The following is a 25,434-nucleotide window of genomic DNA, read 5'->3' on the forward strand; positions in this document are numbered from 1 at the left end:
TTTGGTTTTATATTTTCTGTTGGTTACTTCAAATATCAATGTAGTTGTCATATTTGTTGTAATATAAACATTTTATATCAACTATTACAATTATCTTTAAATACTTAAAAAAACATCTAAATCGTTTTTCTTCGTGCACTATATTTTATATTTGGTATATGATATTTAGGGGGATTCATATAGTAGTTTAAAGCTGTTCACACAGTCTAGATTGTATGCAAAAGTATCTTTTTTTTTTTTCCACTGAAGCACAGGTTTTGCTTAGCATCTTAATAGATGACTTACATTCAATAGGATTCCACGCTTTCATTACTCAACCTTAGTTATCTGTAAGCTTTAGATCAGGGGTTGGAAACAAGCAAGACAGCAGCCCTCGAGGCCTGGAGTTCGACACCTGCGCTTGAGATAGTGGAATTGTAAAATCTCCTCCGAGCCGGAGTTGAACCAGCGACCTAAGGATTCCTGTTCTCATACACCTACAGTCCTCCGCTCTACCAACTGAGCTATCGAAGGGATGACATGTGCAGTGTCTGGTTTGTTGGACCATCGGATACATGGTACCTAATAGAGTCTGTGTTTTGCAAGAATTCCATGTTGCAAGGACTTGAACATAACAAAACTGTATCTGTCTGACTCTACATGTTCCTTCATGCCTGAGGCACTGAACGTATTTCACATCAACATGAGTATCCTTCCTTTTTCCAACTCTTGGGCTGCGTTCAGACCCAGGGGAGTACTTTGCAGCCCCTGATTTGAAACTGCTTTGAAAAAGCCAGGACTGTACAGTGAAGGTGAAACGCTGATGTTATGGAATTCTTTTCCTGGCTGTGAGGACACGGCGAGATCCCTACCAAGAGTTCCCTCCAGTGTTGCATTCATGATCATAGGAAACCGTGGCGTCATATAGAGTCATTTATTATGTAATGTAAATTTCCCCTTTAAATACAAAAGTTTGCACTGATTTATATTTGCCTGTGAATCCAATTACAAAAAAATATATAAACCCTACCGACCGATTTGTACACATGACCTCGAAACCGTGTGGTGTCATTGCCGTTGGTGGTTTCCTGGATTTGCATATACATTTTATATAATACATCATTTATATTCGCAGATCTTAACTATACAAACATCTACTAACAGCCATTATAAAATCAACCAAATGTGTTCGCTGCAACAACGCATCCTGGTATTCTTTACCTCAGGAGGGAAGTTATCCAGTTTCCGATGAGTGTGAACGCACCATCGTTATCCTGGTTCTCCATCTTCCTCCAAACAGACGAAGGAGCAGCCTGCGTCTGACACCCAGTGGAATATTTTTCTCTTCTCACGTATACTCAGCAAGGTATGGGCGATATTATACAATACAGGACCGTCTTTTAACCTTGCTGTCATTGTGGTGTGATTTTGTATCGACTGTATTTTTGCAGGGCTGCTCATCGTTTAGCTACCGTAAAGGCAGCTCCTGGAAACTGGGCCGCTGCTCACGTTTCTATTTTGACTCCAGATTTAACATAACGAAATCTTGTCATATCGGACTGTAAACCCAGGTTGATGTTGGAAGTTGTCTGCGTTTGGAGTTTGTTGTTAATATTTGTGGTATCGCAGGAGGGAGCGGATGTATTTAGCATTTAGCTAACGCTAGCTAAGTGGAAGTGCTGTGCCTCCCGGTTAATTAAAGCTAACCTGATGTTTGTTGAGAGGTCAAACGTCGTCACACCCAGAAACACAGAGCAGTTAATGTCACAGTTAGATCAGAGTAGGTAGGTTCTTCTTCACCATACAGATGAAGAAAATGGCTAATGCCGGCTAAAGTAAAGGTTTAATTGTTTAAGATGTAACGCTAAGTACGTTTTCTTCAATGTAATAGCATGTTTTAGCTAGGGCTGTACAGATACACAAATGTGTGGTCACAGGTTTACATACAGTCATTATGGACATCGATATCATATGTTTGTGCTTTTAATGATTGCTCCGAACTTCGAATGCTATACCAGGTTGGCATAATTGCAGAGCTTACATCATTAATAACTCTGCAAAAGTTTGAAATTATGTTGGATTTTCTCTCATCCACACAGATTCAAATATATACATAAACCCCCATTAATATTTGGTTAAGTGTCCCATAGTAAGTTGCATCTTCCCCAGATGCTTTTGGGAGCGATCAACAAGCTTCAGCCATAATTCTTGACCACTCTTCTCGTCAGAATTGGTAAATAAATCTACCACCACCGTACTTTACAGCTGGCACTCTGTTCTTAGATTTGATAGCCCTGCCATTATTCCTCCAAACATATCTCTTGTCACTGTGGTCAAATAGCTCAATCTTTGTCTCATCTGACCATAAAACCTTTCTCCAGAAGGCATTTTGCTTGACTATGTTTCAAATTGCAGTTGAGCTTGAAGCAAGGGAGCAGGTGAAAGAGAGCCTGGAGAGGCGGAGATATGCTCTAGTGGCACTGACAAAAAAGATGGAAGGCCGAGCTGGAGCTGTCAAAGCACAATATGCTCGGACCACACTGGACAGGATTAGAAATAAGTACAGAGGGACAGCACAGGTTGAGTAGTTTGGAGACAAAGTTACAGAGGCAAGGCTGAGATGGTTTGGACATGTGCAGAGGAGGGATAGTGGAAATACCAGACAAACAATGTTGAATAGGAAACTGCCAGACAGGAGGAAAAGAGGAAGACTGCAAAGAAAATAAAAAAAAATAAAATCCATGCATTTAACGAAGGAGGGCATGCAGAGGGTTGGCGTGACAGAGGAGGATGCAAGGGATAGGATGGCAGATGATCCTTTGTGGTGACCCCTAAAGGAATCATCTGAAAGAAGAAGAAAGGGGAATGAATAATAACAAAAACAAATTAAACATAATAAAATTGCATTCTGTGCTTCCCTAGTGTGGTGCATTATGATAAAATTAAGTTGCCTATTTCACAGTTTACTAGAACTTCATATACTCTGTAAAACAGTTTGGAGTGTATAATTCAGACATAAATGGTTCTCCTAACCTGTGCCAAACCCAGGATCCTCCATTACAATTCCTGAAAATAAAGCCATATTAATGAATCCAGACTATGCGATTACAGTGCTCTGTAGTCCACTGGTTGTGTTTAACACCACTCCAGCTAATATTTGGTATTTTGCTTGGGGCTCATAGGCTTTCATTTCCACATCACCATGCAAACCAGTGTCATGAATAGGGATGGGTATTGTTTAGGTTTTATCCGATACCGGTGCCAAACCGGTACTTTTGAAACGGTGCCGGTGCTTAAACGGTGCTCAAACCGGTGCCTAAAGAATGGAGAACACAAAATTGATCCTAAAACCTCTCATGTTCAGCTGTTTTTTTTTGTAAAAAGATAACAATGTTAGCCTTTTCTGCAGCTCTAGGGCATATATGGTATCACTCTTGGCTGGAAGCAGTGCTTAAACAATGGAAAAAACACAAACTTTGTCCAAAAACCTCTCATGTTTAACTGTTTTCCACTTTTTCTTTGGTCATTTTAGCCTTTTTGGTCAGGGTGAAGGGAGTATCTGCCATCAAACAAGAAGACAGCCGCATGTAACTACGACTGTGTTTGCTAGTTCACCTTACATGCATTAATGTAATAACGTGGTTAGCCTACTCAACGTAAATTACACACGAACAACATTAAGCTACTCACGCAGAGAAGAACGGCTGCTGCTGCCATCATCATCCGTCATCATTTCTGCTACGCTGGCAGTGCTAGGGGCCAGGACTCTCCTCTTCGGGTTTTTGGGGGATGTTGCTAACTCCGGGTCCGATAACAGGCACCACACCCGCAGTAGATGTGCACGGTGTGAGGTCTCGCAGCAAGCTATCAAATACGGCGCATTTTTCGGCTTTTAAAAAAAACGCTATGCGTCGCCAGGTGTTTCATCGGATTCGAGGTGTTACCTCCTTTGACAGTATCACAGTATCAGCTTAAAGCACTTGTTGCAGGCTGCTGAGTTTACATATTTTGCTGTGAAGTACAGCCAGACTTTTGACCACTTCGCTTTGGGCATTTTTAATCTGTAGCTCTGCTCTAAAAGAACGTACGTACCTGGACCCGCCTACTATCCTCGGAAACGTAAAATGATTGGCTAGAATTCAAAGTGTATCACAGCTCAGGAAAAAAAAGCACCGAAATAAAGCACCGAAATGTGCGCTGTTTTTCGGTCTGGTTACTACCGTTTATGTCAGAACCGGTGCCATCATGGCACCGGATACCGGTACCCATCCCTAGTCATGTAGCCACTCTATTAGCATTTGCTATACTGCTGTATGGATTTTGCTCAGTTATTTATTGAAAGGGGTGTTCTCCATACTTGTAGTGTAACCTTGTATATTTGTAAGGCAGTTATTCATACATTCATTTAGAAACTAAACACATCAGGTTGGTCTGTCATAGAAGAAACCTGTAACATTTTTAGATTGGTTACTGGCTGTTGCAGTGTACTATGTTGGAGGCAAACCTGATGACTGAATTTCATTGAACTACTTTGTGGCTTGTCACCACGCCACTTAGTCATATGGCAGCCTCACTGAATGATTATGTAATATTTTTTTTAAATGTATTTATCTATTTATTTTTTACAGAACTAAGGACCACAGTCATGACGGACTCCAAATATTTTACAACAAACAAAAAAGGTGAGTATGATAGACAAATTGTTTTTGTTCATGTAGGCATGTTAGAGATTGGAAATTTATGGCAGTGTATATATAAACAGTACTGCTGTCAACTCTTCATCTGATTCATCTTTCAGGGGAGATCTTTGAACTGAAGGCAGAGCTGAACAATGAGAAGAAGGAGAAGAGGAAAGAGGCAGTGAAGAAGGTCATTGCTGCCATGACTGTTGGCAAAGATGTCAGGTACACTGTATTTATGACATGCGCCACACAGGTCTATAATTATAACAGTGTGATAAGATAAGCAAATCAAAGTGACGTGGCTTCTGTGATTTCTCAGTTGCATTATGTGTTGGCACCGAATATCTTAAACAAGAAGAAAATTGTGTTGTGCTCACTGACCAACAGACAATTGGATTAAAGTCCTTCACTCTCCTAAGTAATTCAGCTGCTGATATTTAACTCTGAGTTTTGCTTTTGGAAAGCTGATTAGTCTCATCCTCAGTAGACTGATGTGTGGTCATTGTTTCCGGCTCTGCTTTTGTTTCCGCTGTTCTCTGCCAACTCCCAGGATATGTTCCTGGAACTGTCAGTGCTGCTAAGAGAGTAATAGTAAATAAAAGTCTCAGTATTGTTCAGGGGGCTCACTGCTTTGCTATTGATTGCCATCGGTCAAGGAAATCAGTCATTGTAAATGAAGAGAACACAGTAGCAGAGATTAAAAAATAGGAGAGAGCAGTTGCTAAGGTACTTGGAGCTCTGGCCATTTTCACTCTTTTTATATATCTGACTAGTAGCCTCAGAAATCAGGGGGTAAAAGTGTGAATGAAAGGACGTTTTTACTACTTTCAGGCTATTCAGACATCATTATTGGACTTTTGGGATCATCACTTTGCACACAGTGTTTTTTCACAGTGTGCTAAAGCTTTACAGACATTAATTAGTCATAGTACAGTTGTATGATATGTCCGTTAAGCCGATTTGTACTGATGTGAGTTCAGCACAGTTACTCATGCAGTAAATTCACAGCTAGTGTGAGAGAACACGACATTGTCGCAACATTGTCTAGTACTCATTTTTGAAGTCAATTTTCTTTGCTCTCAGTTCTTTGTTCCCAGATGTAGTCAACTGCATGCAGACTGACAACCTGGAGCTGAAGAAGTTGGTGTACCTCTACTTGATGAACTACGCCAAGAGCCAGCCTGATATGGCTATAATGGCTGTTAACAGCTTCGTCAAGGCAAGACAGAGAATGAACTGTTGATTAACGGCATCCTACACTAATCTGCACTAAGGCAGTTAAATCTAAAAAGACTTTTTATTGTTTTCCTGCTACCATAGTTTGTCCATGCTGTTTCACAGGATCGATCCATGGGTTTCTTACATGCCAATAGGGGTTAAGATTTTTGTACAGTTTTCAGATGTGTCTTGCACACAAGCTCATGATTTGCTCCAAATTACAAAGTGAGTTAGTTTTTTTAACTTTGACGCCCATTGTACCTATGTAAAATCTTTCTTCGCCTATTCCTTAGGACTGTGAGGACCCCAATCCTCTGATCAGGGCTCTTGCCGTCCGCACCATGGGTTGCATTCGGGTGGACAAGATCACAGAGTACTTGTGTGAGCCACTGAGAAAGTGCTTGAAGGATGAGGACCCATATGTGAGGAAGACTGCAGCTGTTTGTGTAGCTAAACTTCATGACATCAATGCCCAGATGGTGGAGGACCAGGGCTTCCTGGACTCCCTGAGAGATCTTATTGCTGACTCCAATCCCATGGTAGGTCTCAGTACTTTTCACCTCTATCTGTATCTTTCCCAAAGTTGTGTTAGTGCTTTAAAAATGCTGTTAGTTTCCTTTGGATTACTATTAAAGAATAATTAAGTTAATATAGAGTTAATTATTGTTGAAATCATTATTGTTTCATATCTTGCGTTTTAGGTTGTGGCCAATGCAGTTGCTGCGTTATCAGAGATCAGTGAGTCTCACCCCAACAGCAACCTGCTGGACCTCAATCCACAGAATATCAACAAGCTGCTGACGGCCCTCAATGAGTGCACAGAGTGGGGACAGACCTTCATCCTGGACTGCCTGTCCAACTACAATCCCAAGGATGAGCGTGAGGCTCAAAGGTAGCAGTCCTGTCAACTTTTACTTAAAACTACACCATTTGTGATATTAATCAGAGTTACAAAAATCATTTTTAAGACCAGAGATAAGCCCAGCATTATCACTACATGACACCACTGAAAATGATGGGATTTCTGCTTCTTCTCCTCAAAGCATCTGTGAGCGTGTCACCCCCCGGCTGTCTCATGCCAACTCAGCGGTGGTGCTGTCAGCTGTGAAGGTACTGATGAAGTTCTTGGAGCTGCTGCCCAAGGATTCTGACTACTACAACACATTGCTGAAGAAGTTATCTCCCCCACTGGTCACCTTGCTCTCCGGGGAGCCAGAGGTCCAGTATGTGGCTCTGAGGAACATCAACCTCATCGTCCAGAAGAGGTATATTGTCAGAAAGGACAGAGAAAGGTTTCAAGTTGAGCTGCTGGGTTTAATATTAACTCTAAAAACATTTTTAATCTATAGATTTAGAAATTTGGTTATTTTCTTATTGTAATTTCTTCATATTTTACTGTGTTTGTTTGTTTACACATTCTTATGACAAGCAATTGGAAGCTGGGAAAGACAGATTTCTATTTTTTGTTCTCACCACCTTCTAATGTATATTTTTTGTGTGTACACACTGAACTGAACCTTAGCGCACACACAGGATAAACCTTCTTGTCTAGCAGCTTAAGGGCTATAGCAGCCTATATTACTCTATGACTGACACTTACATGCTTAGTTACCTGCTACTTAAAAAGCATTAAATCCCTTTGTGGGATTTTTCTTTTGGACTAGGTGCCACACTATAATGTGTCATGTATTGATTTTGTGCAGGCCTGAGATCCTGAAGCAGGAGATCAAGGTGTTCTTTGTCAAATACAATGATCCCATCTATGTGAAACTGGAGAAACTGGACATCATGATCCGTTTGGCTTCTCAGGCCAACATTGCCCAGGTACTTCACAGAAAACAAGACTAAAAGTATATTGTAGCAATTAATTGTTCAAAAATCTTTAACATTATTTATAGAAAGTCGTTTTAAAATGATTCACTTCTGTTCTGTGATTTGCAGGTTTTGGCTGAATTGAAGGAGTATGCCACAGAGGTAGATGTGGACTTTGTGCGCAAAGCTGTACGAGCCATCGGACGCTGTGCCATCAAAGTTGAGGTGAGAATTATGGGCCCGCTGAGCTAAAATAACGATGTGTCATTAGTAATTTAAAACTCTTTTCTGGTAGTAAAGGTGACAGATGTTTCTGTCCTGTTTCTCTTCAGCAATCGGCCGAGCGCTGTGTCAGCACTCTGCTGGACCTGATCCAGACTAAGGTCAACTATGTGGTTCAGGAGGCTATTGTGGTCATCAGGGACATCTTCCGCAAGTACCCCAACAAGTAGGTTTCTCATTGAATGCGTGAAAAGTGTTTATCAAGTAACTATCCAGTGCTCTATATAAACCTTTTTTAAAAATTGATGGACTGTGTAGCTCACATGTGTACATGTCATTTCATGTGATGTGTAGTGTGTCATCCGATTCTGACCTTAGAGATATGGTGTTCTTTAGGTATGAAAGCATCATTGCCACACTCTGTGAGAACCTGGATTCCCTGGATGAGCCTGACGCTCGAGCTGCCATGATCTGGATTGTTGGCGAGTATGCTGAGCGGATTGACAACGCTGATGAGTTGCTGGAGAGCTTCCTTGAGGGCTTCCATGATGAGAGCACTCAGGTAAGTTTATTTAAAAAAAAAAAAAAAAAATACACATGTAAGATAAAATACACAGATTACGATACAATATACGAGAGCAGCATTACATATTTCAGAAAGGCTAGTCTTACTTACAAAAAAACATTGAGTTGAATTTTAACAGTTTATCTAGAATAATAAAATGTTTTCATGTATTTTTTCATTTTGACTTTTTTAACAATGTCAACAATGTTCCTATGATTTGTAATTACATTGTGTATTGTCATGACTTAAATAAGAAAGGTTTCAATAATTTTATGTTTCTGTAAATATCATTAAGTGTTGTAGTCGGGGATCGACTGTTTCAAATATTTTTTGACCTACCATAGCTATGATGAGGGGTTAGACTTTTAAAGGCATTGCATATAAAACACAGCCATATTCTAATGGTGTGTGTGTGCTCGGACTTGCAGGTCCAGCTTACTCTGTTGACCGCCATTGTCAAGCTGTTCCTTAAGAAGCCATCAGAGACTCAGGAGCTGGTGCAGCAAGTCCTCAGCTTGGCCACTCAGGTGAGTCGTATATTTCATTCTGAAGAAGCTTTGCATGATTTTGATGACTTGTTCTGTTTCCCTCTCTCTGAGAAGTGTTTCTTTCTCTAACATATATGAAAGTATTATTCTCAGATATGTAGCTTTCTTAGCTGCCACTTTCGTAACGACTTGTGAAACTGTGGTCCTCACAATCTTCTAGTATGTGATTTCTGCCTATGTTGAGTATAACTTACACAACGTGTTGACCTCCTATGCAGGACTCTGACAACCCTGACCTGCGTGACAGAGGCTACATTTATTGGCGCCTGTTGTCCACTGACCCCGTAACCGCTAAAGAGGTGGTGTTGTCAGAGAAACCCCTAATCTCAGAGGAGACCGACCTAATAGAGCCCACCCTACTGGATGAGCTTATATGCCACATTGGTTCTCTGGCCTCTGTGTATCACAAGCCCCCCAGCGCCTTTGTGGAGGGAAGCCATGGAATCCACCGGAAGCACCTTCCTGTTCAGCACAGCAGGTCAGACACTGTTTTCAGTGCCATACCAGTTCTACACAATGTCACGTCAGCAGTTTTTACCAGCTGTTGTTCTGGGTGCCGGACGCCGTCGTGCAAAACTTTTATTGCTTTCACTACTAGTCCTTTGTATTAATACATAGAGCTCATACTTTAATATATGGCTTTTTGGACACGATGGCCTGAAAGATCAGTGTATTTTGGAAATTCTTGAAAGGAGCTTAACTTTAATAATCACACTGGCGTAAACTGATTATATTCAGATATTTCATATTGGTCGCGCTTTGCTTTGCTTCCATTTTCCATATATAAGAGGAAGTATTTATCCCTTCAGTAGTTCAGCTATGTTGCATGGCAAATTTGCAAATTGGCCAGGAAGGTCAGTTCATGAAAATGTGTCATATGTCGAAATTGTGAGATAAAATCACACAACCTGTAATTGTTGAGGAGTAGATTTTGCTTGATCCCTGGTGTTTATAAGCAGAAACACTATAGTGGCTATCGTTGTACTTGTACCACTTCATACTTCATATTTTCCAGGAATGTGTCCGTGTTGATCTGTTTGACAACAAGCAGCTGAGTCTATAGTCTAAGCTGTTAACATTAATGCTTCTTTAAAAAAGTAATTGGTGTGAGTGGTTTGATGTTTTTTGCACAAAAAAATTAAGGTAAAGACAGAGCTTCTTTATTCCAGCAGTTTAAAATGCAGTCTTCTGGTCTCAAAGCATTTGGTTTGGTATCAAGAAAATGTTGGATAATACTTATTAATGTGATATTGTATATGTGAGCTGAGAACTCTTCAATTTGTTAATCATAGCTCAGTTTATGCTTTACACTAGTTTTGAAAACAGGACATTGCCCAACTCTTAAGATATTGCCTCATGCCCCACATATGTTGACGATTCAGGCAAAATCTTGTGTGAAAGAAGAATCTACAACAGGAAGTTGTGGACTTGAGGACTTTTAGATGAATTTCCGTTGAAGTGGATGTACTGTATTTATCCCAGTTTAATAAGGAAATGTATTTACATAATGGAAACAAGTTTTATGATATAAAAAAATTGACATTTCTGTTTATTCCTCTTTTAAACTCACTACTTCCAACACAGTGCTGTAGCACAAGGCCCTCTCTAGCAGTGTGCTTGTTTGCTGCCAGTTTAGCTCACAAGGTGAGATGGAAATCTCATGCAGCAGCCTGGACCCAATGGCCCTTTACTGCTCATCTTTGCCCACCTGCCTTCTTGTCTACTTTCCAGTAAATCTGCTAAATGCAATAAAAACCTCCCCCAAATATAATGTTTAAACTCCTAAGACCTGGCGTCCACATATGTGGACATCACATTTTGGGTTATTTCGACCAAAATACTTAATTTTGCTCTACAAGGGACTGACATCCACCTACGAGGACAATATACTGCCACTGTTCTATCAAAATTTTAAACGAATATCCTCATATGTGGCTCTCATTTTTCTTAAAAACAAAAATCCGGTAAAAAACAAAACAAAAACAACAATAACTGGTAATTCTTTGTTTTTACATTCATTGGGTCCCAATATGCCCAAATATCAAAGTTAAATTAAAAATGTATGCCATGGAAGAGCTCAGGTCTTAGGAGGTTAAAGAAAGTTGTTGCCGTGCTTCATAACTAAAGATTCTACTATTTTGCATTCTTTCATAATTTTCCAGTGATCTGTGATACTTTTGGAGCTCTTAGGATTTGAGTTTCCATGTACATTTCATTTACCAGTCTACTGTTTTGCCTTACGACAGCATCGACACAGGTGAGAGCCCAGTGAGCGGTGGGCCAGCAGCAGCCATGGACCAGCCACATGTCATTCCCAGTCAGGGTGACCTGTTGGGTGATCTGCTGAACCTGGACCTGGGTCCTCCAGTCAATGTGCCCCAGGTCTCCTCCATGCAGATGGGTGCGGTGGACCTTCTGGGAGGAGGCCTTGACAGTTTGGTGAGCATGAGCATATTTATGCACACTTACTTTACTAAATTTAGGTAAAGATCCACTGAGCGATTGCACTTTATTGTCATTGCAGCAATGGGTCTTACGTGTTTGGCACATTGTATGGAATAATAATAGACGTTTATACTGTATTCAAGCTTTGACTCCCATTAGATCCTTCTATAGTTTACCAGTGCTGGTTACGTGATGCTACCTAGTGGTTATCATCATTCATTTTAATGACTCTTCCATCACATTAAGGAGGAAAGAGGCTGTGCAGGCAGTTGTAAAACATCTGGAAAGCTGAAATTTTCCCAAAAGAAATGGGTATATGATGAAAAGTTAGTTTTTCTTTGTTCCTCCTTAGGATTGTTATAGTTGAAGAAGACCTGTTCAGATCTTGTACCTGCTGACACCATTTTCTTTTCTACTGGGTTTTATGTGTTCATGCAAGTGCGCTTGTGATAAAAAGTAACTGTTATGCTCATATGCTGTATCTTGCTGTAACACAAATTTAAAATGTTTTAATACCGTAACATTGGCTCATAAACATGTTACTAGGTATTTGTCTTCTATTACCACTTCTCCGAGCTGCTGGAATATCTGGATTTCTTCATAATCTCCTTGCAGAGTGATTTTTTTTTTAATGTCTAACCTACAATGCAGAGATTAATATTTCCCAGAAAGTGAGGGCTCCTCTTGATGCGTTATGGTTGCTAAGAAAGTCTCTGTCTCTGTCTTTGTGTCTTTGGTCTGTCGGTAATGTTTGGATGCTGTCTTTGGTGGCCTCTCCTCTCTCCTGTAGCTGGGGGGAGACCTGGGCGGAGGTGTTGGGGGAAGTCCAGCAGTAAGTCAAGCCCTTCTGTTTGGCCGTCTGCATGCTGCATGCTTCCTGAATTTAACCCACCACACTCGTCTTACTCACGCATTTTTCAACAAGATGACCACACGGATGTTTTGAATGTTTTAGCCCATTTAAGTCTTTGATGGGACACACAAAGGCATACAGGGGCAAACTGAAAGCCTTCTCCTTCTGTCAGACATCAGGCTGAATACATCACTTAGTTCTCTTTCTCACTTCCTATTAAGACCTTCCTTAAATATTCATAGTGTGGGAATGCAGTAGACATTATATTTATGGTCATTTTTGGGGGTGCGGGGTGGTGGTGACATGGCCACTGACACCATTTATAGGCTTTAAAGAAAGGAAGAGGTCATAATTGTGTAGTAATGAGGACACAACAGATTTTACTGTGTTGCAGAGCCATTCATAGACTAGAAACCTCTTTTCTAAATCCTTTGTAATTTTTTGGGCAACCAATAATTACAACCACCTTATGAAAATAGTAGATTTTCATATTTTCCATCAATATCACTTTCAATATATCATAATTTTTTCCATCAATTTGAACATATAAAAATATACACAGAACTGATATATTTGTTTATGCCCTCTTTTCCATACTCTTTTATGATTTTATACATTGTAAGAGGCTTAGTTAATATGATGTTAATTTGGACTTCTAATGTATTTTTTCAAATAATATTTTTATAACAAATGGGCTCAAACAGGCAAAACAAAATTTTTACTCTTTTAAATTAATCTCACATTTGATTTTTTTGATTTGGCTAATCGTGATTTTGATGTGATTGAAATCTTGTTTTTGTTTTTTTTCTTCATAATCACAAAGACCAAATCAGTTGCTTCTTCCGTTGTTCTGGTCTAAGATTTTATTTTCTGTGTGACCCGTTTAGTAGATTTTAGTAAATTTCTCAAGTCTTCTGCGATACTTCATAAAATTATACTTTATTAGATTGTGTTTTGTGTGTGTTTTTGTTGTGATTTTTGTTGCAGGTGGGACAAAATTTTATCCCGTCATCAGTCCCCAACACTTTTGCTCCTTCACCTACACCTGCACCTCCTGCCACCAGCAGTGGCCTCAACGACTTATTTGAGCTTTCCACAGGCATGGCCATCACCACAGGAGGCTATGCAGTCCCCAAAGCAGTGAGTTCACGCAACTTTTTCCTGGAAGGTGTAACGTAAGTAAAACACTGTCTGTGTTATTGACTGCAGTTGTACTTTTTTACCAGGTATGGCTTCCTGCAGTGAAAGCTAAAGGGCTCGAGATCTCTGGAACATTCTCTCGCCGTCAGGGTCACATGTACATGGACATGACTTTCACCAACAAAGCCCTACAACACATGACCGACTTTGCTATCCAGTTTAACAAGAACAGGTCAGTGATCTGACTCAACAGGAATGTCGTGTCATTGCTTATTGTACTCTTTCAGAAACGTTTTAAAACTAACTTTAATATTAATATATGTTTCTGCAGTTTTGGGGTGATCCCCACCAGTCCTCTGCCCGTTCATACTCCACTGATGCCCAATCAGAGTATTGAGATCTCTTTGCCTCTTAACACCATTGGGCCAGTTATGAAGATGGACCCTCTCAATAATCTTCAGGTACAGCAGCACACAGTGGCCACACATTTTATCAGCAGTGGAACACATTTAAAGACCTGGCCAGGGACAGGTGTCTTGCTCTTTCTGTCTTTCTGAAATGTGTGTTTTGTTTTGTTTGTTTTTTTTAATTATTATTTAGTGTGACATGGCCATTAGTTCAGAAATAATTTCTTAGCGTCTTGCAAAACATGAAAATTCCAGGGTGTTTGCACTCAGTACAAGAATTGGAAACTGAGAAAAACAGCTAGCCCTCATAAAATATATTTTGGAAACTGATGTTTAGTTTACAGTTTTAACCTGATTGAATGCAAATGTTGGTATATTGCTTGTTATACTCAAGATGTCAAACTCACCATGTTCTCTTGTCTTCCCTATAGGTGGCTGTAAAGAACAGCATTGATGTGTTCTACTTCAGCGTACTCATCCCTCTCAATGTATTCTTTGTTGAGGATGGAAAAATGGGTAAAATTCTTAAAACCTTTTAAAACAGCAACAACAGTGTGGTACTATTCCTTAAATGGCTAATTATATTCCTCACAGCTATTGAAGCTTGACAAACATTGCTGTTACTTGGGAAATGTATATTCAGTCTGCTTTTGGGCTGTAAAAGTATGTTATAGGCAACTGAAACCTACCTTATTGTGAAGTGTAATTTCTACAGAATGAAAAGAATTCCTTCATCCCTAATAATAGATCTGAATAGAATCAAACAAAACAGTAAATCATTTAAAGGGCTTTGAATTATCAATGTCAGTGGTTTGAAACATCCAACACTTTCTACATCACTGCTGTCGGATATTTTGTTTTTTCTTCTTCAGAGCGACAGGTGTTCCTGGCTACTTGGAAAGACATCCCCAATGAGAATGAGCTACAGTATCAGATAAAGGACTGCCACCTTAATGCAGGTAGACAAATTTGTCAAAAATCTCATGAGCATGTTAAATTATTTTTACCTGCTTGTTTATTGTTTTCTTTCTCATCCACATAACTTGGCTCTATACTTCTTTATTTGGTAGTTTCTCTAACATATCAAAATATTAGACAATGCTTTTACTTGTGCAAAATATGGCGAATGGCACAATGATGCATTTTTAAAGTAGTTGTTCTTTGTTTCAATGATTGAATACAATTTAAGCTAACCGTATCATCAGCGTGGTTGCATTAAATATATAGATGACTGATTAACACATTCTCAGCTCAGTGTTTAAAAACCTCTGTTATTTTTAAGACATCATCAAATACTCCAACTTATCCAAAAAGCCTTATTTCTCTCTGTTTTCTTTCTCCACCCGCATGCTTATCTTTGGATACTCTTTCTTTTTAACCAATGCTGAACATTTCCTTTCCTTTAAAAAAGTTCACAATATTTTTGCCACTATAATCCTAGCATTCTGATAGCTAAAAGTTGACCAAAGCAGTACTATTTTCAGAATATCTGTCCAGCTTTACTGACATCTGAAGGTTGAAGTTGATTAAAATCCTCACAAACTTAGTTTACCCTTTGCCAGTAGTGGACTTTGTATTAGCTCATGCATACATTAGTGTGAGTTCCTTTAAGTGATTATGGTTCCAGTAGTGATAGCACCCTCTTGTGTGTGTTTTGATGTGGCTTCTGAAATGTGAGTGAGGTGTAATCATAATCTGAGAAACCTTCCGGTCTTGCAGACACAGTTTCAGGGAAGCTGCAGAATAACAATATCTACACCATTGCCAAGAGAAATGTAGAAGGCCAAGACATGCTCTACCAGTCCCTGAAGCTAACCAATGGCATCTGGATCCTGGCTGAGCTCCGCATTCAACCTGGCAACCCCAACTACACGGTATAGCATCACAAGATTTACATTTTGACGCGCTGTTCTGGGTTTTAAAAAGTAATGAGGAAAGTTTCACCTTTGCTTACAAAGATATTCTTGTTTTAGCTGACCACCAGTTAAAAGTTTAAAGTAACTATAAATACAGTGAAAATCAGTAAGTCATGGTATAGAAGATAGTGAATCCAGAAAATCAGCAGTATTTATCTATTTTTTTTTTTAACTTGTACTACTCGAAAAGCAGCTAATGATTTTCAAATAATTACCGGTTATTTGTGTTAATGAGTTGATCATTTCCGTTGTGGACAAAAAGTGAGAATGCTGTAATAAAATGGTAAGGGAATACAAGTATACAGCACTACCCTACTTTAGTAGGGGAAGCACGCTACAATATTCGTACAAGATCCTGACCCACATGTTAGCCTTCCTTGTACACAGCACAAATCCTCAAAGTAAAATGGGAAAAGCACTGTCAGTAACATCCCTCGTTCCAGTTTTACTCCTTTATTCCTCAGTTGGTCAGTATAAGCAGTGTAAACAGAGCTGTAATTGAGCATCTTTATAAATGTGTGAGTGAGTACATTTATAACTGCTCTCCTTTTGTCCACAGCTCTCTCTGAAGTGTCGGGCTCCAGAAGTGTCTCAGTACGTCTACCAGATGTACGATTCTGTGCTGAAGAATTGACGCACTTCACCACTTGCCAACTCTGCTTCATCCTGACAATAAACCGCAGTGTTTTTTGTTTGTTTTGTTTTTTTTATTTTATTTTATTTTTGTATGTGCAGCTGACTGCCAAAACAAGAGAATCCAAACAGTAAAAGATGGATAGTAAGCAATTTTGGAGATTGTGTTTTTCCTCGAAGTGATCAACAGGGTAAATGTGAGATGAGACAAAGGGTATTGGGAGTGATTATCAAGCGTGCTGTTGACATTTCCTTTATTTTGGCAGTTGAAAGCATCATTAAAATCCTCTTAATTCTACCCCCTATTTTTACGTCTCAGTGAAAACCATTCCATCCTTAACATTACGTCTTATTGTTGTGAAGATGTGATTAATGATGAAATTGTCCTGATTGGGGACTTGCTTTGTTCAGCTCACACTTCTTTTAATTTAGATCCACTTTTGACGCTTTCTTTGCTTCAGTTGTACCTCCAGAGTCACAGCAGTATTCTGTTGTTTTGAGACCAGAAACGTCTGTCTGACTGCTTCTGCCACATCTGGTGGGATCACTTACAATTTGTGCAATTTGTTTAGAAACAAATGTCAACTTTTCTCCCCTTACTGTGAAGCATTGTACACTAATTGAGAAACTTAGCGATAAGTTAGCAACCCTGTAATTGCAAAATCCAGGCATTTCATTGTTTCCTTATGCCGTTTATGGTCTTTCTGGCAGAGGCGTTTACAGCCATCCGGTCTTCACAAAGCTCTAAATCCTTTTAATGACACTCCACCTTATCCTTTTCTTGTTAAAGCGTTCAGAAGCAGTTTGCTGTGCTGGTTCTGATATTAAACAACTTCAATATAACATTTTATGAAGTGCTCTTCAAAAATTAAATAAATCCATAAGCAAAGGAAAAGTTACGCTGTTTAGAGTCTTCTGATGAGCAGGTGGCATAAAGGACATTGATGGGTTTAAATTCTTAAAGTTTTACAACCACTACACAAGCCACAGCAGCCAATTTTGTGTTCACACTCCAGTGCCACTCTGTTTCCGGTTATTTGCTTGACATGATTTTTTTTTTATTCTTCTCCTCCTCTTTTCTGAAACGGTCTCATTTACTGCAGCCACACTTTTCACAACTATATTTTCATTCCTATTTATTGTGCATCTACCTCTGTGTGTTTTCTTTTCACAGGTGTTATTGTTGCATTAGTTTCATTTCCTTGATGTGCTTTGCATGTCATTTGAATGCCAGTGTTTTTATTTTTTATTTTCTTGGGGGGATTTTCATGTAATGCTAAACTGTGGGAAATCCGCCAAGTCAGACTCACAGGACCACACATTTACAAAAATGAATTGCCAAGTTTATTTTTATTACTCTCAAAAGAATCCTTATAAAGTTGGCATAGTGTGAGCTATATGAACATTAGAGTACATATACCCAAACCCCCAGAGTTGTACTGTAGGCCAGTAATGGTGTAGTAAGAAAATGTTTAGTAACTATGTATAAAAATGAAGCAAAAATGCTTTCTCCCTATCCCAGTGTGTCAGTTGTGTTGGTGACGTACATGAGATGAGAACATTAATGTGCCTGCATGAGCTCGCTGTCATTTTACCCTTTCTTAATTTCAGCTGTGGATTTCCTCAAGTCTGAAATTCTGCTCCTAACCTACGTTTCATTGTAGATCCCATTAGTTTTTTGTTTATTTGTTTGTTTTTTCTAAACACAGCATCGTCTTAAACACACTCCTGCAAATAGAAATGTTTCCAGCAGCACAGAATGTGTGCCGAGGTCGGTCACGGCATCTTATGAAATGGAAAAGTTTGTGTCATTGCTGTAAGCTTGTTGTAAATGATTTGTTACTGTCACAGTACCACATCTTGTGTCAATAAATCGTCAAACCCTTGGTGGTGGTGCATGGTTGTTTTTTTAATTTTTATTTGTGTGTTTTGTAAGTCATGTGCAGCAGAGCAGACCTGAGAAAGGGGGTGAGTGGTACAGAGGACTGCAGGTGGAAGATAAAGGGTATCCTTTCGTTACCTTTCATCTCCATGTTGAGGAAGTTGCTTTGGCTTTCTGTTTATCAGAAACATGAGAGCAAAGAGGGCTGCAGCTCTACCGTGCTGTGGATTCTTGCTCAATGCTAAGAGACTTAATCACACTCAAAAGTCTCCCAGAATTAAATAGTTGCCCCCAAAGTACACTATTATTAACCTTTACCTACATGACCGGTTGCAACAGATAGCCGCCCCTCCCTCAGCCTTCCTGTTAAAAGGAAGTTTTTCCTTCCCACTGTCGCCAAAGTGCTTTCTGATATGGGGTCATATGATTGGATTTTTCTCTACCTATTATTGTATGATCTGCTGTACAATATAAAATGCCTTCAGGCGGCTGTTGTTGGGATTTGGGGCTATTTAAGTAAAGTTGAATTGAATTAAATTCACGTTGGAAATATCAAAACAGCTTCCTGTACTCCCTTTGACTTCATAAAGTAAAGGGTTCAAATTCAGTAGCTATACGTGCCCATACAGTGTAACACACAGCGAACATAAGACATGTTCCAGACAGGTTAGGACAATTTTCAGAGAAAAAGTTGGGTGCAATCCCATGGTCCAACAGCGTTGGATCTACCAACAGTAAGGTAAGTGACATTCAAAAAAACACAGTCCTATGCTCTAGTATCAATTTCTCAAAATTGCTCCCTGTACTCCCCTGCGTCTGAACGCAGCCCAAGAGTTGGAAAAAGGAAGGATACTCATGTTGATGTGAAATATGGTCAGTGCCTCAGGCATGAAGGAACATGTAGAGTCAGACAGATACAGTTTTGTTATGTTCAAGTCCTTGCAACATGGAATTCTTGCAAAACACAGACTCTGTTAGGTCCCATGTATCCGATGGTCCAACAAACCAGACACCGCACATGTCATCCCTTCGATAGCTCAGTTGGTAGAGCGGAGGACTGTAGGTGTATGAGCACAGGAATCCTTAGGTCGCTGGTTCAACTCCGGCTCGGAGGAGATTTTACAATACCTTCTGTCTGTTCTGATTGAACGCAGCTAAAAACGAAAAAATTGATTGCAATGGCGTTTACTAATACTAATAGTATAGCTGTACTCCTTTGAGTGATCAGTTGGAAAAGCAAAGACTTCTCTGTGTGTTGGAAGAAGACATGTTTCCTCCCACTTTAGTCTAGTTTTCAGTCAGAAAGTAGGGCCAAGCCCTTAGGTTAAAAAAGACTCATCTACATTAAAGGTCGCTGACATTAAACCCCCACCGTCCTACAATCAAGTATACATTTGAGGGACACTGTAGGTGTATGGGAAATATCAAAACAGCTTCCTGTACTCCCTTTGACTTGATAAGGTGAAGGGTTCTAAGTCAGTAGCTATAGGTGCCCATACAGTGTAACACACAGCGAACATAAGACATGTTCCAGACAGGTTAGGACAATTTTCAGAGAAAAAGTTGGGTGCAATCCCATGGTCCAACAGCGTTGGATCTACCAACAGTAAGGTAAGTGACATTCAAAAAAACACAGTCCTATGCTCTAGTATCAATTGCTCAAAATTGCTCCCTGTACTCCCCTGCGTCTGAACGCAGCCCAAGAGTTGGAAAAAGGAAGGATACTCATGTTGATGTGAAATATGGTCAGTGCCTCAGGCATGAAGGAACATGTAGAGTCAGACAGATACAGTTTTGTTATGTTCAAGTCCTTGCAACATGGAATTCTTGCAAAACACAGACTCTGTTAGGTCCCATGTATCCGATGGTCCAACAAACCAGACGCCGCACAAGTCATCCCTTCGATAGCTCAGTTGGTAGAGCGGAGGACTGTAGGTGTATGAGAACAGGAATCCTTAGGTCGCTGGTTCAACTCCGGCTCGGAGGAGATTTTACAATACCTTCTGTCTGTTCTGATTGAACGCAGCTAAAAACGAAAAAATTGATTGCAATGGCGTTTACTACCATTTCATAGTATAGCTGTACTCCTTTGAGTGATCAGTTGGAAAAGCAAAGACTTCTCTGTGTGTTGGAAGAAGACATGTTTCCTCCCACTTTACTCTAGTTTTCAGTCAGAAAGTAGGGCCAAGCCCTTAGGTTAAAAAAGACTCATCTACATTAAAGGTCGCTGACATTAAACCCCCACCGTCCTACAATCAAGTATACATTTGAGGGACACTGTAGGTGTATGGGAAATATCAAAACAGCTTCCTGTACTCCCTTTGACTTGATAAGGTGAAGGGTTCTAAGTCAGTAGCTATAGGTGCCCATACAGTGAACAAAAGACATGTTCCAGACAGGTTAGGACAATTTTCAGAGAAAAAGTTGGGTGCAATCCCATGGTCCAACAGCATTGGATCTACCAACAGTAAGGTAAGTGACAATCAAAAAAACACAGTCCTATGCTCTAGTATCAATTTCTCAAAATTGCTCCCTGTACTCCCCTGCGTCTGAACGCAGCCCAAGAGTTGGAAAAAGGAAGGATACTCATGTTGATGTGAAATATGGTCAGTGCCTCAGGCATGAAGGAACATGTAGAGTCAGACAGATACAGTTTTGTTATGTTCAAGTCCTTGCAACATGGAATTCTTGCAAAACACAGACTCTGTTAGGTCCCATGTATCCGATGGTCCAACAAACCAGACACCGCACATGTCATCCCTTCGATAGCTCAGTTGGTAGAGCGGAGGACTGTAGGTGTATGAGAACAGGAATCCTTAGGTCGCTGGTTCAACTCTGGCTCGGAGGAGATTTTACAATACCTTCTGTCTGTTCTGATTGAACGCAGCTAAAAACGAAAAAATTGATTGCAATGGCGTTTACTACCATTTCATAGTATAGCTGTACTCCTTTGAGTGATCAGTTGGAAAAGCAAAGACTTCTCTGTGTGTTGGAAGAAGACATGTTTCCTCCCACTTTACTCTAGTTTTCAGTCAGAAAGTAGGGCCAAGCCCTTAGGTTAAAAAAGACTCATCTACATTAAAGGTCGCTGACATTAAACCCCCACCGTCCTACAATCAAGTATACATTTGAGGGACACTGTAGGTGTATGGGAAATATCAAAACAGCTTCCTGTACTCCCTTTGACTTGATAAAGTGAAGGGTTCTAAGTCAGTAGCTATAGGTGCCCATACAGTGTAACACACAGCGAACATAAGACATGTTCCAGACAGGTTAGGACAATTTTCAGAGAAAAAGTTGGGTGCAATCCCATGGTCCAACAGCGTTGGATCTACCAACAGTAAGGTAAGTGACATTCAAAAAAACACAGTCCTATGCTCTAGTATCAATTGCTCAAAATTGCTCCCTGTACTCCCCTGCGTCTGAACGCAGCCCAAGAGTTGGAAAAAGGAAGGATACTCATGTTGATGTGAAATATGGTCAGTGCCTCAGGCATGAAGGAACATGTAGAGTCAGACAGATACAGTTTTGTTATGTTCAAGTCCTTGCAACATGGAATTCTTGCAAAACACAGACTCTGTTAGGTCCCATGTATCCGATGGTCCAACAAACCAGACACCGCACATGTCATCCCTTCGATAGCTCAGTTGGTAGAGCGGAGGACTGTAGGTGTATGAGAACAGGAATCCTTAGGTCGCTGGTTCAACTCCGGCTCGGAGGAGATTTTACAATACCTTCTGTCTGTTCTGATTGAACGCAGCTAAAAACGAAAAAATTGATTGCAATGGCGTTTACTACCATTTCATAGTATAGCTGTACTCCTTTGAGTGATCAGTTGGAAAAGCAAAGACTTCTCTGTGTGTTGGAAGAAGACATGTTTCCTCCCACTTTACTCTAGTTTTCAGTCAGAAAGTAGGGCCAAGCCCTTAGGTTAAAAAAGACTCATCTACATTAAAGGTCGCTGACATTAAACCCCCACCGTCCTACAATCAAGTATACATTTGAGGGACACTGTAGGTGTATGGGAAATATCAAAACAGCTTCCTGTACTCCCTTTGACTTGATAAGGTGAAGGGTTCTAAGTCAGTAGCTATAGGTGCCCATACAGTGAACAAAAGACATGTTCCAGACAGGTTAGGACAATTTTCAGAGAAAAAGTTGGGTGCAATCCCATGGTCCAACAGCGTTGGATCTACCAACAGTAAGGTAAGTGACATTCAAAAAAACACAGTCCTATGCTCTAGTATCAATTGCTCAAAATTGCTCCCTGTACTCCCCTGCGTCTGAACGCAGCCCAAGAGTTGGAAAAAGGAAGGATACTCATGTTGATGTGAAATATGGTCAGTGCCTCAGGCATGAAGGAACATGTAGAGTCAGACAGATACAGTTTTGTTATGTTCAAGTCCTTGCAACATGGAATTCTTGCAAAACACAGACTCTGTTAGGTCCCATGTATCCGATGGTCCAACAAACCAGACACTGCACATGTCATCCCTTCGATACCTCAGTTGGTAGAGCGGAGGACTGTAGGTGTATGAGAACAGGAATCCTTAGGTCGCTGGTTCAACTCTGGCTCGGAGGAGATTTTACAATACCTTCTGTCTGTTCTGATTGAACGCAGCTAAAAACGAAAAAATTGATTGCAATGGCGTTTACTACCATTTCATAGTATAGCTGTACTCCTTTGAGTGATCAGTTGGAAAAGCAAAGACTTCTCTGTGTGTTGGAAGAAGACATGTTTCCTCCCACTTTACTCTAGTTTTCAGTCAGAAAGTAGGGCCAAGCCCTTAGGTTAAAAAAGACTCATCTACATTAAAGGTCGCTGACATTAAACCCCCACCGTCCTACAATCAAGTATACATTTGAGGGACACTGTAGGTGTATGGGAAATATCAAAACAGCTTCCTGTACTCCCTTTGACTTGATACGGTGAAGGGTTCTAAGTCAGTAGCTATAGGTGCCCATACAGTGTAACATACAGCAAACATAAGACATGTTCCAGACAGGTTAGGACAATTTTCAGAGAAAAAGTTGGGTGCAATCCCATGGTCCAGCAGCGTTGGATCTACCAACAGTAAGGTAAGTGACATTCAAAAAAACACAGTCCTATGCTCTAGTATCAATTTCTCAAAATTGCTCCCTGTACTCCCCTGCGTCTGAACGCAGCCCAAGAGTTGGAAAAAGGAAGGATACTCATGTTGATGTGAAATATGGTCAGTGCCTCAGGCATGAAGGAACATGTAGAGTCAGACAGATACAGTTTTGTTATGTTCAAGTCCTTGCAACATGGAATTCTTGCAAAACACAGACTCTGTTAGGTCCCATGTATCCGATGGTCCAACAAACCAGACACAGCACATGTCATCCCTTCGATAGCTCAGTTGGTAGAGCCGAGGACTGTAGGTGTATGAGAACAGGAATCCTTAGGTCGCTGGTTCAACTCCGGCTCGGAGGAGATTTTACAATACCTTCTGTCTGTTCTGATTGAACGCAGCTAAAAATGAAAAAATTGATTGCAATGGCGTTTACTACCATTTCATAGTATAGCTGTACTCCTTTGAGTGATCAGTTGGAAAAGCAAAGACTTCTCTGTGTGTTGGAAGAAGACATGTTTCCTCCCACTTTACTCTAGTTTTCAGTCAGAAAGTAGGGCCAAGCCCTTAGGTTAAAAAAGACTCATCTACATTAAAGGTCGCTGACATTAAACCCCCACCGTCCTACAATCAAGTATACATTTGAGGGACACTGTAGGTGTATGGGAAATATCAAAACAGCTTCCTGTACTCCCTTTGACTTGATAAGGTGAAGGGTTCTAAGTCAGTAGCTACAGGGAGTGCAGAATTATTAGGCAAATGAGTATTTTGTCCACATCATCCTCTTCATGCATGTTGTCTTACTCCAAGCTGTATAGGCTCGAAAGCCTACTACCAATTAAGCATATTAGGTGATGTGCAACTCTGTAATGAGAAGGGGTGTGGTCTAATGACATCAACACCCTATATCAGGTGTGCATAATTATTAGGCAACGTCCTTTCCTTTGGCAAAATGGGTCAAAAGAAGGACTTGACAGGCTCAGAAAAGTCAAAAATAGTGAGATATCTTGCAGAGGGATGCAGCAGTCTCAAAATTGCAATGCTTCTGAAGCGTGATCATCGAACAATCAAGCGTTTCATTCAAAATAGTCAACAGGGTCGCAAGAAGCGTGTGGAAAAACCAAGGCGCAAAATAACTGCCCATGAACTGAGAAAAGTCAAGCGTGCAGCTGCCAAGATGCCACTTGCCACCAGTTTGGCCATATTTCAGAGCTGCAACATCACTGGAGTGCCCAAAAGCACAAGGTGTGCAATACTCAGAGACATGGCCAAGGTAAGAAAGGCTGAAAGACGACCACCACTGAACAAGATACACAAGCTGAAACGTCAAGACTGGGCCAAGAAATATCTCAAGACTGATTTTTCTAAGGTTTTATGGACTGATGAAATGAGAGTGAGTCTTGATGGGCCCGTGGCTGGATTGGTAAAGGGCAGAGAGCTCCGGTCCGACTCAGACGCCAGCAAGGTGGAGGTGGAGTACTGGTTTGGGCTGGTATCATCAAAGATGAGCTTGTGGGGCCTTTTCGGGTTGAGGATGGAGTCAAGCTCAACTCCCAGTCCTACTGCCAGTTTCTGGAAGACACCTTCTTCAAGCAATGGTACAGGAAGAAGTCTGCATCCTTCAAGAAAAACATGATTTTCATGCAGGACAATGCTCCATCACACGCGTCCAAGTACTCCACAGCGTGGCTGGCAAGAAAGGGTATAAAAGAAGAAAAACTAATGACATGGCCTCCTTGTTCACCTGATCTGAACCCCATTGAGAACCTGTGGTCCATCATCAAATGTGAGATTTACAAGGAGGGAAAACAGTACACCTCTCTGAACAGTGTCTGGGAGGATGTGGTTACTGCTGCACGCAATGTTGATGGTGAACAGATCAAAACACTGACAGAATCCATGGATGGCAGGCTTTTGAGTGTCCTTGCAAAGAAAGGTGGCTATATTGGTCGCTGATTTGTTTTTGTTTTGTTTTTGAATGTCAGAAATGTATATTTGTGAATGTGGAGATGTTATATTGGTTTCACTGGTAAAAATAA

At 40.4% G+C, this 25,434-nt stretch overlaps 1 protein-coding gene and 7 non-coding genes across 8 annotated transcripts; 7 read left to right on the plus strand and 1 right to left on the minus strand.

The window, feature by feature from the left end:
* Nucleotides 1-424: 424 nt before the first annotated feature.
* trnay-gua (transfer RNA tyrosine (anticodon GUA)) lies at nucleotides 425-513 on the minus strand. Its single transcript is given in 2 exon segments — nucleotides 425-460; nucleotides 477-513. It is a non-coding gene; the product is annotated as a tRNA-Tyr (tRNA).
* Nucleotides 514-1,210: 697 nt separating this feature from the next.
* On the plus strand, nucleotides 1,211-18,306 carry ap2b1 (adaptor related protein complex 2 subunit beta 1). The gene is made up of 22 exons (XM_084940818.1): nucleotides 1,211-1,345; nucleotides 4,608-4,661; nucleotides 4,778-4,883; nucleotides 5,745-5,880; nucleotides 6,173-6,418; nucleotides 6,581-6,771; nucleotides 6,923-7,144; nucleotides 7,583-7,703; nucleotides 7,821-7,916; nucleotides 8,024-8,139; nucleotides 8,310-8,475; nucleotides 8,907-9,005; nucleotides 9,245-9,504; nucleotides 11,273-11,465; nucleotides 12,262-12,303; nucleotides 13,312-13,464; nucleotides 13,551-13,696; nucleotides 13,796-13,925; nucleotides 14,303-14,387; nucleotides 14,744-14,830; nucleotides 15,591-15,745; nucleotides 16,347-18,306. The coding sequence occupies exons 2-22, from the start codon at nucleotides 4,625-4,627 to the stop codon at nucleotides 16,419-16,421; spliced, it is 2,862 nt and encodes a 953-aa protein (XP_084796944.1). The 5' UTR covers nucleotides 1,211-1,345; nucleotides 4,608-4,624; the 3' UTR covers nucleotides 16,422-18,306.
* A 1,022-nt stretch (nucleotides 18,307-19,328) lies between these two features.
* On the plus strand, nucleotides 19,329-19,417 carry trnay-gua (transfer RNA tyrosine (anticodon GUA)). Its single transcript is given in 2 exon segments — nucleotides 19,329-19,365; nucleotides 19,382-19,417. It is a non-coding gene; the product is annotated as a tRNA-Tyr (tRNA).
* Nucleotides 19,418-20,200: 783 nt separating this feature from the next.
* Nucleotides 20,201-20,289, plus strand: trnay-gua (transfer RNA tyrosine (anticodon GUA)). Its single transcript is given in 2 exon segments — nucleotides 20,201-20,237; nucleotides 20,254-20,289. It is a non-coding gene; the product is annotated as a tRNA-Tyr (tRNA).
* Nucleotides 20,290-21,061: 772 nt separating this feature from the next.
* trnay-gua (transfer RNA tyrosine (anticodon GUA)) lies at nucleotides 21,062-21,150 on the plus strand. The gene is given in 2 exon segments: nucleotides 21,062-21,098; nucleotides 21,115-21,150. It is a non-coding gene; the product is annotated as a tRNA-Tyr (tRNA).
* Nucleotides 21,151-21,934: 784 nt separating this feature from the next.
* On the plus strand, nucleotides 21,935-22,023 carry trnay-gua (transfer RNA tyrosine (anticodon GUA)). The gene is given in 2 exon segments: nucleotides 21,935-21,971; nucleotides 21,988-22,023. It is a non-coding gene; the product is annotated as a tRNA-Tyr (tRNA).
* Nucleotides 22,024-22,795: 772 nt separating this feature from the next.
* On the plus strand, nucleotides 22,796-22,884 carry trnay-gua (transfer RNA tyrosine (anticodon GUA)). The gene is given in 2 exon segments: nucleotides 22,796-22,832; nucleotides 22,849-22,884. It is a non-coding gene; the product is annotated as a tRNA-Tyr (tRNA).
* A 784-nt stretch (nucleotides 22,885-23,668) lies between these two features.
* On the plus strand, nucleotides 23,669-23,757 carry trnay-gua (transfer RNA tyrosine (anticodon GUA)). Its single transcript is given in 2 exon segments — nucleotides 23,669-23,705; nucleotides 23,722-23,757. It is a non-coding gene; the product is annotated as a tRNA-Tyr (tRNA).
* The last annotated feature ends 1,677 nt before the right edge of the window (nucleotides 23,758-25,434 follow it).

This window comes from Perissodus microlepis, chromosome 10 (genome assembly GCF_051167445.1).
Source record: "Perissodus microlepis isolate ML-2025 ecotype Zambia chromosome 10, ASM5116744v1, whole genome shotgun sequence".
NCBI classification, from domain to species: Eukaryota; Metazoa; Chordata; class Actinopteri; order Cichliformes; family Cichlidae; genus Perissodus; species Perissodus microlepis.